We start from the raw sequence: 15,076 nt of genomic DNA on the forward strand, positions 1-15,076 counted from the left end.
GGCAGTGGTAGAGTCACTGAGTCATCAGCGCTGGAGCATTTTCAAGAAAAGTGTAGATGCAGAACTTAGGGACATGGTTTAGTGGACATGGTGGTGATGGATTGAGGATTGGACTAGATATCTTAGAGGGTTTTCCCAACTTCATGATTCTAGTATTCTATACTCCTCAAGCCTATACCAGCCATTTAGGTGAAAAATTGTTCAACAGTGACAACGCCATGTTTGTACAGACAGTGCCATTACATGCTGAGAACATGTATTTACTGGGCACTTAGAAGTCAGGGTGGTACTGTCAGCGTCCAAAAGTCTAAATTCCCTCCAGAGAAGGGTTTCTTAGTCCATGCACTATGTGCTTCATAAACAATTCTGGCCAGCCAGTGTAGTCTGATGCTCTTGGACATCTGTTGGGCAGACTAAAAGGTGCCTGCAGGTTGTAGGGATTAGGTTGTTTCATGTGTTCTTTTGTAAGTGCCTGTGGAAGCACAGCACTGGGGGGACATTATGTCAGTAGAAGAGGTAAGACCGAAGCCCATGATTAGAAATGCCTGAATTCTTATGGGTTATCTGTCCTTGTTATCTTTTCACCACACCTAATGTGAAATGCATACAGATCTGTTTTCTCATTTCTTGACTTCTGACATTACACTAGTGGCACATATTATTAATACCAAAAGGCTGAGTTTGAGATCTTGGACAAAAATAATACCAAAATCAGCCTGACATCAGTGTGCTAAAGTAGATTGGAGTGTTTATGTGGAATATGTATTGAGTATGACTTCTAGTAAGACTTTCCTATAATTGAGTTTTACAAGAGAATCTACCAACATATTTTTAGTAGCACATTTTTTTCTACTATGCTATATTAAATTTCTCCACTAGATGACAGTGCTGCTGGTGATGTGAATTCTATCCATCAGTGTACTGTTATTTGTACATTCATAAGCATAGGCATAACACTGACATTCATGTCAAAGTTAACTATAAGAAGCTGTAACAGTTAAAATACCCAGATTAAAGACAAAACACTGTCTGTGAACGCAAAAGACCTAAGAGAAGAGGTGTTGTTTGTAACACACTAATCAAGTACAAAATACAATGGTGTTAGTAAATAGTGTAAAATATTGTCCTGACATATGTCGTAAGAATAGGCTGCAGTGCCAGTATGATAAATGGCTTTATTGCAGTATGCTGCTTCAGTGTGTAAAAAGGATGAATTGGTATTACTTATGCTTATTGTTGTGCAGATTGCATTTTGTAGCTTCCTCTGTTCATAATTATCAAAATTCTTGTCTTTATGCATCACAATATAAAACATCTTCTCATAATTAATTTTTGCCTTCACTGAAGTGCATGTCTTAGGAAGAAGGAATCTAGCATTGATTAAGAAGTTACTGAAGAGCACTAATGTACCACAAAGATCAATGTAACAGCTACAGGTTTTAGAGAGAACGATCTGTGTAAATACTGGCAGTTAGAAATCTACTGTTGTTAATTTCAGTATGTAGTATTTTTCATTCCTCAACTAAAAGTGATACTGCAGAATAATGACATCCTTTGCTGTTCCATCACACACCTGAAAAAGGCTGTTTTTTGAAACACACAGTCTGCTTACTATTTTTATTGAATTCAGGAAAACATAACAAGAGGAAGGACCTGATTTATTACTATATTACTCAATTTTATGTCTATAGACAAAAGCCAGTTGTGCTAAAAGAGCTGTAATGTGGAATTCCCTTGCTATTTGGGTTTTGTTTTAGTAAAATCTTTGCCTTATTGCACCCATCAGTCTGACTAGTCATTGTCCAAATGAAATGCAAGAAACTGCACAGTCAGCTGAGTGTCCAGATACAGTCTGCTGAAGCTGCAGTGTTAATACTCAAAAGTCACTTGCAGAAATTGCTTCTACTCCTACTGTCTCGTGGTAACAAGGAGAGATGTTCAAATACTGACTGCAGTATAAACGGTGGTGAGTTTGAAGATGTAATTTCTTTTGAATATCATGGAAATAAATAATGTAAGAAATTATTTATGGAAGCTGAACTACATTCCTTTTCTACTGTTATAACTTTTGTTATTTATAGCTGTGACCTAATGTTGTATAGCTCAGGTTTACTTTGCATGGAAGCTTCTTTATCTAGTTTGGATGCAGTTAGGAGAGATCACAGACACAGACATACACTCCTTTCCACCAATTCTGTTGTACTACTAGTAGGTTAATATAGAATATATTGTTATAGAATCATAGTATCATAGTGTCATTTGGGTTGGAAGGAGCTCTTAAATGTCTTCTTGTTCAACTTTCCTGCAGTGAACAGGGATCAGTGTTGGGACCAGTGTTAACATCTTTGTAGGCAACACGGAGTGTGGAATCGAGTGCACTGTCAGCAAGCTTGGAGGCAACACCAAGCTGAGTGGTTCAATTGACATGCTAGAGGGAAGGGATGCCATCCAGAGGGACGTGGACAAGATTGAGAGATTGGCCAATGCCAACCCTGAGAAGTTAAACAAGGCCAAGTGCAAGGTCCTGCACCTGGGTCGGGGCAATTCCAAGCACAGATACAGACTGGGCAGAGAATGGCTTGAGAGCGTCCCTGAGGAGAAAGATTTGGGGGTGTGAGTTGATGAAAGCATGTGCTGTCAGTGTGCACTTGCAGCTCAGAAGGCCAACTATATCCTTGGTTGCATCAAGAGATGTGTGACAAGGAGGTCAAGGGAGATGATTCTGCCTCTTTACTTTTCTCTTGTGAGACCCCACCTGGAGCACAGTGTCCAGTTCTGGAGCCCCCAGCATAAGGACGTGGAGTTGTTGGAGCAGGTCAAGAGGAGGGCCCACTGCTCAAGCCTGTCTAGGTCTCTGTGGATGGCATCCCATCCCTCAAGCGCATTAACTACACCACACAGCTTGCTGTCAGCCACAAACTTGCTGAGGGTACACACAGTCCCACTGTTCATATCGTTGTTGAAGATATTAAAGAGCACTGATCCCAGTACTGACCCCTGGGGGACACTGCTTTTCACAGATCCCCACCCAAATAGCTATTGGCCACCGCTCTCTGGTTATGATCTCATAACCAGTTCCTCATTCATCCATATCTTTCCAATCTGGAGAGAAGGAAACTACGGGGGACCACATCAAAGGCCTTGCTGAAGTCCAGCTAGATTACATCTGTGGTTCTTCCAGTGTCCAACTATGCAGTTACACCATCAGAAAAAGCAACAAAGTTGGTCAGGCAGAACCTGCACTTGGTGAAACCATGCTGGTTATCTCATACCTATCTCTCTTCCATACGCCTTATCATAGCTTCCAGAAGTATCTGCTCCATGATCATCCCTGGCACCGAGATAAGACTGACAGGTCGATAGTTCCCTGAGCCATTCTTTCTATGCATCTTGTACCCATTAAAAATGTACATGACATTGCCTTTTTTCCAGTCACCGGGGACTTCACCTGACCACCACGACTTTTCAAATATCATTGAGAGTGTCTTGAGAACTGCATCAGCCAATTCCCTGTGGATTCTGGGGTGCATCTCATCAAGACCCATATAGGCTTACCTCTGGGTTCCTCAAGTGGTCGCAAACCTGATCTTTGCTTACAGCAGGAGAACTGGTTCTCTACTTAGAGCAGAACTGGTTCCTCCAGTTCTCACCATTTAAGCCATCTGTTCGAGGATTGCATGTAGAGCAGAGAAGACCGAGGCAAAAAAAGTTGCTGAGTTCCTCATCCTTCTCCTCGTCTGTTGTAATTAGCTCAGTGGGTGTGGAACACCTTCCTTCTGATTGGTGTACCTAGAGAAGCCTTTCTTATCCGTCTTTGTGCCTTTTGCCAAGTCCAGATCCAGTTGCACCTTAGCCTTCCTGACTCTGCTTCCACTGCCTGTGCATTTTCTTCTTGCTCTCCAGTTTGACCAGTAGGTCCCAGTTCAGCCATGCTGGTCTCTTGCCTTCCTTTCCTGACTTCCTACACCTCAGCATGGAGACCTAAGGAAAGTGTCCTTAAAGATGTGCCAGCTCTGCTCTGCTCCCTTGTCCTCCAGGACAAATTTCCAGGTGTTTTGTTGAATAACTCTTTGAAGAGCTTGAAGTTGGCTTTCCTAAAATTAAGATTCCTAATTTTACTCTTTCTTTGCCTGTCTGATATCCATCAAGAGTGTGAACGCCATTGCTTCATGGTCCTGCATTGTGTACACATGCAGCCTTTTTCAGTATGCATCTAGGCTGTGGCTCACTGTCCTCAAACTCCTCAAACACTGTTCAGAATTGCCCAAGGAAAAGCCAACATCTCCCTCACTCCTGCTGCAGCTCTGAATTAGGAAAATACAAATCCAACTCAAACCTCCTCATTCACTGGGTGTCCATATTGCATAAGTGGACAGCCTCACATTCAGTGCTTTTGATTTTGGAAATAAGATTTTTGAAATCAACTGCTTAAATAGTGGTTTTTAGTCCAAAAAGCTTGAGGTGGTACAGATAATTGGAACTGGAAGCTCCAAGCCAAGGCATCACAATGTCAGTTCAGCATGTCAGAGCATGATGAGTTAGATACAGCAAATTGATAATGCTCACAAGAAGTATCTAGGTCAGAGTTGTGCTACTATAGTCTTGGAATAAATGTACAGTACAACAACGCCAGAGCAGGTCTTGGAAGCCTTGTAGAAGTAGCTGTAGAACTGTAGGTTTTAATACAGACTTAAAAAATGGTATGTGACTTTTTTGCAAGTCTAGCAAGAAATGGCACTATTGAGCAGCCCGTGAGTGGGTGCATGAGGTCTCAGATTGCTCTGATGTTTTGAAGACCATAATGGTTGGCAGCATTATCTGCTTTGCCCACAAAACAGCAACATGGCTGGATCAGCTCCTGAAGGAGGAAAACATCTTGTTTCAGCTCCCATCTTCTAATGAGTTTCAAGCCCATCTTTCCTAGGAGGAAAAAATACTTAAAATATATTAGCTCTATCCAAAGGCTAACAGCTGGTTTAGATTGGGGTCCTCTTAGGAGAAACCTAGAATACTATGCCACACACAAATAAAGTTCGGAAAATAACTTACAAAATGAATGTATTTATGGTTTTTAATTTGGAAATGTTTTTATATTATTTTCAAAATTTATACCTGGTGCTCTGTTGTTCTTCCTGGTCAGCATGCCTGCTTTTATAGCCTGAAAGTTAAAAATAACACCTTGCAAGGTCTGTTTGCTGCATATATTAAATTACATTGTTACACAGTCAATAATTTCAGAGCATCAAGCAGAAAGAAATATATGGATCTTGAACATAATTAATGCAACCCAGGATTGTGTTCCTTTTGAAATCTCAATCAAATTCCTAGAAAACAGTGTGTAAAACCTATTATAATATATCTGTCAACAATTTAATTAAAAAGCTTTCCAAAGCAATGTTCTTATGAGAAAATATATTGGGAAATCACCAGCGGAATACTCAGAAAAGAGATGCCGTGTTATAGCTTAGTTAATCTTAGTTTATTATGTTCTTCCACGTATCGATGTTTAATTTTAAATATTCATTCAAATTCAAATATATTACCACCAGAAATTTCTGAAACAGGGGAAATACAAGACATTCCTTTTTATGTAACTTGGTGATGATACTATTGCTTCATGTGCTTTTAGGAAAGGTGGTTTATGGAGAGCCTATTGCTGCTGGTCTTGGCATTGATGGTACCAACTACTGGAATGAAGACTGGGCTCATGCAGCAGCACATGTGATGTCACCTCCACTGAGTCCAGATCCTTCTACTCCGGATTTCCTCATGAACTTACTGGCCAAGTAAGCAGATGAACAAACACTGACAGCTGTTGCACAAATACTGAGCAAATTCTGTCTTATTCCCTGGAGATCTTCTAAGTACAGAATTATCAGGAAGGCGAAATGGAAGGTGAAACAGTAGATGAAAAAAAAACCACCATTTTTGTTACAGAAATTAGTAACTGCTCAAATTTTGTTTCTTGGAACTGTTGTGGCCTTCTGCCTCTGTCCTCACTTGATTTTAGTCAATAAGCCTTGCCTTGCTAGTACTACAGCAAAAAGTACAACAGGAGGACAGGAAGGCTGTACGTTGGTGGGAAATTTGTGAAAAGATGTCATAATTAGAGGTTCTGGGCTTTTATATCAACTCTTTTTTTTTTCACTTAAAATTCGGATGCTGCATAAAAACTAAGCCCACTGTTTTCTGAAAGTAGAAATATATATTCCACTTCATGACATCTGCTTCAGAAGGAATTAGGAACCGGAGTATTGCCTAGAGATGGGTAGATGCCCTATCCCCAAAGACATGGATGGGGCTCCAAGCAGCCTGATCTAGCTGTAGATGTCCCTGTTCATTGCAGGGGACTAGATGAGCTTTGAAGGTCCCTTCCAACTCAGATGCTTCTATGATTCTTCAGTTACTGGCAGTTAACAAAATGAGGCTGATGGCTGTGCAAATCTGGGGTAACTTAGAGGGAACAACATGGAGCTTTGTCAGGGGAGTTTTAGGGTGAGGATTAGGATAAGATTCTTCACCAAGATGGTTGTCTGGCACTGGAAGAGGCCCTCCACAAAAGAAGTCATGGCACCAAACCTTCCAGAGTTCAAGAAGCACTTGGACAATGCTGTTAGACATAGGTTTGAATTTTGAACGAACCTGGGGGGAACCAGAGGTTGGGCTTGATGATCCTTGTGAGTCTCTTCCAACTCAGGATGCTCTATGATTCATGGAATATGTGGAATAACAGTCCAAAATTGTTCTAAGTGGGGATGGAATCAAGTCCCTTGCTCTGGGCAAAATAAGACAGTACTCCATTTGTGGAACACATATGGCATATGAAAATATCTATAAGTATGAGTGGGTTTTTTGGTCCTTGGTATTATCTGAGGGCTTTCTGGAGAGAAACTGGCAATCACTGTGAAGGTGCTCTTGGAGGATGGGGTTAAAGACAGGCTGACAGGATGTTTTCAGTTTTTCTTTGTAGGAAGGACTGTTGGATGTGTCTACCCAGCCTTGCAATAGATTTTCCTATGCAGCACTATCTGACACATTCTCCAATTCATAATTAACTTTGTTTCTCCATAGTGATGACCTGTCTGTGGTGGGGACTGACAACTGCACTTTTGACACATGCCAGAAAGCTCTGGGAAAGGACGATTTCACCAAAATCCCTAATGGACTGAATGGAGTGGAAGACAGGATGTCAGTAGTGTGGGAAAAAGGAGTTGTAAGTAAATCAAGGTGTCTGAACATGGAAGTAATTGGTGTTTCCAACAAAACACACTGTCTCAGTATAAATAGCTTCTCAGATTTATTGAATATATTTATCATAGGATATAACTCACAGTTTTCAGCGAACAAGACTCCTGTGAGATGTTATGTCTCCCGAGGAAACTGCTCAGCAGAAATACAGATTCAGAAGCCAGCTAAGAAATTTGACTCCCGTTGACTCTGAACTATGACCGTATCTTTAAATTTGTCTTTTTTTCCCTTCTGTTATGAGGAAAACTGATGCAAAGTCATCATATTTGGTGAAAGTGCCTTTTTAGATGTGCATCAGAGACAAATAGTTATTTTTATATATTTTAAACACATCAGTAAATTGATGTGATGCTGTGATTTTGGTAGAGATCAGCCTTTTCATCGACACTAATATTTTTTACATTCCTTCTTTAAAAAGCAGTGAGTTTACTCTTGTGTACTTTCCTTCAGTACAGTGGAAAAATGGATGAAAACAGATTTGTAGCTGTTACCAGCACAAATGCAGCAAAGATCTTTAACCTTTACCCAAAGAAGGGAAGAATTGCTGTGGGTTCTGATGCAGACATCGTAATTTGGGATCCTGAAGCTACAAGGTATGTAGGGGAGGTTGTTTCCTTCCATCCAGCTCCTCTGCAGGTAAAAATACCTCAATCCATTTGTGTAGCAATAAACCTTTGGGGAGAGTGTGGCATCTTTCCAATTGTACTTCATGTGAATTATTTACAGGTTATTTATTTGACTCGTACGGTGTGTATACAAGCAGAGATCCTTGATCTCTAGATGGCCTTAAAAAAGCACCCAAATTGCTGACCAAGCACAAAAATAACAAGATCCATACATTATACTATCAGGGCATGGTAGCCTAACAGTAAAAATAACCACTTTAGGATCTTAGAGTAATTGTTAAGTGCTTGACTATGTTTAGCTCCCTTCCACTACAAAAAGCAGGGAGGGAAGCCTGTTTTCCTGCAGAGTGACCCATCACAAGCTTGTGTTTTGAGCTTACAGCTATTTCAAACACATTCAGAGGTGGTTAGGATCATTAGTATGGGGTCCTGACCTGATAATGTCTCCTTGTCTCCTTCCTAGCTAGCAGAGCAAATACAGTGGTAAAACCATATGTGAGCCTAGTTCTGAAGCTCAAACTATATGTGCTTATACTTTTATTTATAGAATTTTCTGACTTTGTGCGCAGTAAGTCTGCATAAGTAGAACTTATCATAGCAGCAACAGAAGCACAAAAGGTATGACAATCTCTTGCCCTGCATAACCTGATGCCATGGTACATTTATGCTTCAAAAGACATTCACTCACACCACACCATTCACCATCATTCATGTCTTCAGATCTATTCACACCAAAAGCCAAATCCATGATCAGGTCACTGTAAGTATCTCAAGAATCTCTTGAGTATTTCACTTGGCTCTTACATCCACCCTGGTATAAGAGCAGTCTAAACTGCAGGAAAATGGTTTGAGAGCAAGCTGTCAGACACAGCTCACCTTTGGGAGTTGTTAATATCAGCTGAGATGCCTTTGGGCTGTGTGAGTGCATTTCTACTGTCTGACCTCCAATCAGGTCACCTTAAATCTGCAGGCATTAAGCAGTTGAGTACAAAGTCTGACCACATTCAGCCATGCATATACCAGCAGCTGATCAGGAGGTAGGCCAGGCTGGTGCTTTGGTGTCAGGCTTTGCTTCAGTAAGCAGCATACACTGACACTTGAGTTGAGACAGCATAATAGCAGCATGGCCAGCTTTCACCAAGAGTGTTTTGTGCTACTAAAACTTGAACTGTTTTAACCCAGAAATTGCAATAGATTTTCAGCCTTTGTTTAAACAAACAAACAAACAAACAGAAACAGAGTTGAAGACTTCTTTGATTGTAAAGCAGTAAAGCAAAGTCTGGAAACATAAGTAGATAAATCTAAGGTTCCGAAACCATATGGAGGTAAAAAGTCCTAACCCTGGATTCACCTTACATATACACTATTTTCTTGACTTATCTTCTGGTTTTTGAATTTCAGGCATTTCTGTATACTCATGAGTAGCAAAACCATACAGAGTGACAGGAAAAAGCAATCTGTATTTCAGGCTGCGAAGCTTGAGGACATGAAACTGGCTATTCAGAAGTCCCACAAAAAGCTGTAAATACCAGCAGAAGTTTCAAGAGTGTCAGTCTTAATCAACACAGAGTCCTGCCCTGTGCTGGGTCAGAGAGATTTTGCTGCTGGGTATTGAATAGTTCATGTGCATTATGCCCTCTGGCATGTTGAGCAAGCACATTTTGGATCCTAACAATGAGCTTTTTTAGGACAGTGGAGTTGTAAACTCTGATTTTAAAAAAAAGAGAAAAAAAAAATTAAAAAAACCCAAAACCTTGAAGGTTTCTTTTTAGAGCTCACTTCTGCTCTGCCTGGGGACAAATGAGACTAAAAGTAGAGTTAAGACATTGTTCTCAAGGTGCTTTGTCAGCTCCTAAAATGATTTATCTTTAGCCTCCCAGATGTCCCTTCTGCCTCCCTTCACTGTCCTGATAGTTCTCTTATAACTTTTGCCCATTGCAGCTTTGAAGGTACAGTTTTTCTTTAAATAGTTTTTCAGAAATTAAACTGCATTTTCTTACTGAGCAAGCTGATTTTAAGTTGAATCAACGGTTTTGTTTTTATTCATCCTCCTGATCTGTACATTTCCCATTGTTTATCCCTTTGGCTTTGCTGAGAACAAGCCACTGTGCAAGTACAATCGTGTGAACTCTATGACTAAGTATAAATAAATCTAGTGCTCGTCTATTCATTTCACTATAAATCCTGAAGAGGGCACAAACAGCCAAGCAGAAAAAAAGGGATCTAGCTAACGGACTTAAACCATTTGAGATATTACACAACCTGCAGTCTCATATGCTTTTGTTGCATCTGGATATTACTTTTTGATTTCATAATAGGCTTGTTCCTCTTTCTTACAGACTCCTTCCTGTTTTGATGATAACTGTGTTTCACATTTGTAGACCTAAATCTTTTAAGATATGAAAATGTTATTTTGCAGTTCTGGCTTGATGCTGTATTGCTGTAGCCGTAAAATTCTGGCTGATAGTAGTTCAGATAGTTAGGCAATTGCTGAAGCATTGCTTTGAATAACTGGTGTGGTGTTACCACAGTCTGGCAGAGGATTCTGAAGTCATTTTGTAGGAGTGAAGCTCTTCAGAATGTTAAGTCTTAAATTCCTGCAAAATCAGCTGCTTTTCACCTTCCACATCATTGCACAATAGCAAGATGATGGGTACTATCTGGGCATTCAGGACATTCCTTTTCTAGGTTGCAAAAGCCTGGTGAATTCAGTATGACTGCTTTGCAAGCTAGAAGGAGTTGCAATTCAAGGTTCTACATCCAGCACTCTGCTGCTTTTGCTGAGGCTTTATTTACAGGGATCATACACTGACTGCAATTTCTGCAGGATTTCTGCAGAAAATGTAGGAACAATTATCAGATTTGTTGGTGTATTTCAAGGTTTTCAAATACTGGTTTTAGTGGGTCAACATGAAAGCAAGCGGAATTGGAAAGAAACACTTGAAGTACAAAATCATTAGAAACTGCATTAGAAAAGATGGGTTGTGAGCTCTGCAAGGTTAGGTCTATTTCTTAGCTTTCTTATACTTGTGTCATCTTTAGAACAAATTCTGAAGGGACCAAGTGGTTTATTGCAGCTATGTACTACCAAACATCAGTCACCTTGTGGGTATCAGTGCCCTCAGCATCCCAAGTACACGCGCACATTTTTTCTGTGAGAACTGCTGGATAAACCTGACAGCAAGTCAGTGTCCTCTGTAGCTGGTACCTTTGCTATTTGGAAGCAAGAAATAATATAAAATCTCTAAGGCTTATGTCAGAAGTGCTCAGCAACGAGTCTAAATACTGAGTACCCAATTCAGACTGGCAAAAGTTGAGCATCCCCTCTAAGGGTGATACTAAATCTTGGAAGAGATATTCAGCTCCTGGATGCTAGTAGGGCTCAATAAACTAACTGCAGCCTGTCAGAGCATTGCAGATAAATCCTGGGCCAGGCCCTGCAGGCAAGATCAGAACAAAATTTGAAAACATCCATAGGTAGAAAAAAATCTTGTATGGGATTTAACTAAGTCCAGTTAAATTATTAAGCCACTTTGTTATAACAGCATGCTGTCTGGGAAGCTTTCCTCACCATTGATTTCCCACTTAAACAGTACAGCCTCGAAGTTGGGTCACTTTTGAATGTAAAGGCAGAGAGTCATGCAGGCAGTAGTCTCTTACCTCATCCTCCTTGTCTCTGGAGTGGCCCTCTGGGATGCCCAGCATGTACCAAGGGAGCTGGGCTCAATGCCAAGCCCAGCAGTGACATCTGCAGTCCCAGATGCACAGCTGTTGGAAGGGGGTGCCCAGGATGCAGGAGTCCTGAGGTGAAGGAGGGAGGAAAAGAACTTGTTAGTTTAGTAACCTTCTACCTATGGCATAACCAGAGGTTTCAGGCCCCCATTTCTAGTGTTTGTTAATGCATTTTGCAGGAAACAGTCACTGGCTGCAAATCAGCACGAAATCATAGTGGCCCAGTCAGCTGGCATTTTTCCCCCCTTGCCTCTGTTTGTGTATAGATGTGTTCATGGATAAATCTTTTTGCATTTGTTAGAATCAAAATCTTCAGCTTGTGTCTGTCTCATTTGCTGTCAAAGTTTTCAGCCTCAGAGTTAGGAGGGGACAAGTAACAACATTTAAGGACTCTATGCCAAACTATCGCCTGTAATTTTTCATGCAGTGCAAGAGGAAAAAAAACCCACAATGTTCACTGACGGTTAGAATAAATAATGCTGTGTCTGCCTTATTATTTTGATGAATCCCTCTGTGGCGCAAGCGGTAGAAGTGCTGCTCTGCTACACGGGAGGCTCGAATCCCAGGGGTTGGACTCGATAATCTCTAAGGTCCCTTCCAACCCACACAAGACTATGATACTATGATGATAATATTGAATACTGAGTAAATGGATAATCTCGTCTAGACTGAATTAAGCAAAATGAAATAATGTAGCATACCAATATGTATGCATAGGACAAGTATGTCCCAGCACTATCAATATCTCTGTATTCTTTTGCACAAGTACAAGCCTGTGCATGCATGAGTGTATGCTATTTCACTAGAATCCCAGACTTCCTGTCAAAAACCTGTGATCTCCAATCTAGGGAGCATGAAGTAAGAATAAATAGGCACAAAGCTGATCAGATTGTTTGCTGAAAGAGATTTTGAAGTCCACATCCTTTGAGATACTCAAAGCCTGCCTGGGCACAGCCCTGAGCAATCTGCTGTGGCAGACCCTGCCCAGTGCATGAAGAAGGATGATCTCTGGAGATGCTTGTCAACTGCAGTGACTGTGGTTCTATGAACTGTAACAAAATACACCTCTATGAGAGAGCGAGATGTATGTTTCCGTAGTAAGTTGCTGTCTCACCAAATGTCAACTGCTCTCTTTGGTGAATTGAATCTTAGCAATTTTACCAAGAAACAAAATACTATTTCTCATTTTATCCTCTTGTAATCTTGTCGTTTTCTCTCCAGGAGTCATGCCCGGATCTTCTTTAATCATTGAATAGACTCATTTCTATTTTCCTCTCTAACCTTTCCTGCAAGCTTAATTTCTCATTACTATTTCCCTCCTGCCCATCACACAGTTTGACAGTTTCCACTTGGAGTGATTGATAGGAGCAGACTGATGGTATTGCTGACAAATTTGTTGCTTACTGTAATCAGAAAAATCATTTGGTTGTTGTTCTCTGCCCATCTTAAAATGGTGTATCCTAGGGGATAAGAATGCATAAAAGATACTGTCCCTCAGATATGCCACCGTGACAAAGAGCTCCTAATCACTTACTTCCTATCCCTTCTAGCAATTCTGTTTTATCCACAAATCCTCTCACTTCCTACAACTACTCAAAGACTGTTTATTTAGGCATATTTGTAAGCATCTTGGGATGTAACTTAGAATTTTAAGTGTTGCCTGCACTGTATGTGCAGTCATAACAATTACTTAATACAAAATGGGTTGTCAGCTTTTAAATCCATGTAGATCTGTCCTTTTTCTGTTTACTTCTTTCCTTTTTGTAGTAAAACTGTCTCTTTGAGAAAGTCCTTTTTACTTATCTTTATAAATGAACGGTGCCTCAGGACAGCACAGGAAGGTGAAGCAGAAATAGATTTTTGACTAGATTTTCAGAAATGAAGTTAACACTGTGGCAAAAGTGAAGGTAGCTGAAGTAATGTGAAGGAGCGAATCGCAGAGCCTGATATTAGCCTCAGCAAACTGGAGTTTCTCACCTGCCCTCAGCTCTGAAAAGTGTAAAGATATTTCATTGTAAGCTCTGAGAGAAGTTGCTTATATCTCTAATACTTCCTATAACATAAGTTAGTTTTCTATAGGAGTTGTCAGCAAAGCTGACAGTTTTCAGAAGTGGACTCAGATAATTTTAGCTTCCTTTATTAGTATGTTTTCACATAAGTAATTATAAAATCTGTGTCCCTCCACTCTGATGAGGTGTTCAACAGCTGTTCTTGCCTAGGGGCTCTTGGCTGCAGAATCCCTTTGTATTCCTATGCCTGGAGTATTTAGAGTATGTCAGGTCTGCATCTAGTTTCCACTGAAATTATGTCATTCTGTTTCTTATGCCCCCTCTTGAAAACACATCAGTTAAAGTTTAGGTCCTAGAGCACACATCAGTCTAATGGATCCACCTTCGCTGGGCCAATGTAGCTTCATTTCCTATGCATTATGAGGTGTAGAAGTTTACCCTAATGTTATGCTTCCTTCCCTTCACGTGGATGCCCTTCTTGCTTGACTGTAACTCACTTTTCAGTGTTTCAGGCTCTCATGGGGGCTTAGACATGTTTGTATTGCTCTTGGATTGTGCCTGAGTTGAAATCTATTAACTTTAGCTTTTTACAAAGCTTCAGGGCTTATGAAGTGCATAGCTTCTGGGTTGACTGCCTGTACTCTCCTGAACATCACACTACAGCTTTACAACCTTTTCACACTGAAGCATTAGTCTAATTTGACTCTCTTTTCTAAGTTTCAAACTTCCGTTTCTAGTTGATTTAGATATTGTATTCTGTGAATGGCTGTAAAGCCCTTCCTCACGTAAAACATAAATAAGTACAAGGTTACTACACACTGAATTGCCTTTGGCTATAGAAGAATTGCTTTTTGACTATAAATTGGTTGGATAGATGCACTGGATTGGAAATAAAGGACAATCTCAGAAGTAAGTCTTCCTCTTTGATTCTTGGGAATATCATTTTTTTAAAACTGATTGCCTGAAATCTGTTTGCAAGGCGGAGGTATCAAACCCAGCTGAAGTGAATTACATAAGAACACTGATATAAGTAGGAAAAAGAACAGAGCCTGATGTCTTTGCAGTATCCTCTTCATAAAGTATATTATTTAAGATCTTGAAGTAATTAATCATTCTGATCTCTGTCTCCATTTGAGAAAAGATTATTTGCAACAAGAACCTCTGTAATTTATAGCAAGAACTAGAGAATTGTATGAAATTGATAAAAAGTTGCCATTCAAATTTTTGAAGCCTAGACTCAGAATCTGCTTTCTCACGCTGAATGACGCCTTGTGTCAGATGTCACTTAGGATGCTGGAGGTAACCAAGACACTCTACTTCACTATGATGTCAATCTACTTTCAGATAATTAATTGTTTCAGATGTTCTTGCCATTAACTGAGAAACAATAGCATTCAGTTTCAGAGCAAAGACTGAAATTTCATTGAGCTTTCCGGCAGGCTGCTTGTTACTAGGATGGCT

The 15,076-nt window shown here is 40.3% G+C and overlaps 1 protein-coding gene across 1 annotated transcript in view; it reads left to right on the top strand.

Annotated features, from left to right (window-relative positions):
• The window catches only part of DPYS (dihydropyrimidinase), a 29,657-nt gene that overhangs the window by 6,305 nt on the left and 8,276 nt on the right, over positions 1–15,076 (top strand). The window contains exons 6-8 of the mRNA XM_015856032.2: positions 5,630–5,786; positions 7,072–7,213; positions 7,699–7,841. Of these exons, the coding sequence (XP_015711518.1) occupies positions 5,630–5,786; positions 7,072–7,213; positions 7,699–7,841 (442 nt within the window). The remainder of the gene's footprint in view (positions 1–5,629; positions 5,787–7,071; positions 7,214–7,698; positions 7,842–15,076) is intronic.

The sequence above is a fragment of the Coturnix japonica genome, chromosome 2 (assembly GCF_001577835.2).
Source record: "Coturnix japonica isolate 7356 chromosome 2, Coturnix japonica 2.1, whole genome shotgun sequence".
NCBI lineage: Eukaryota > Metazoa > Chordata > Aves > Galliformes > Phasianidae > Coturnix > Coturnix japonica.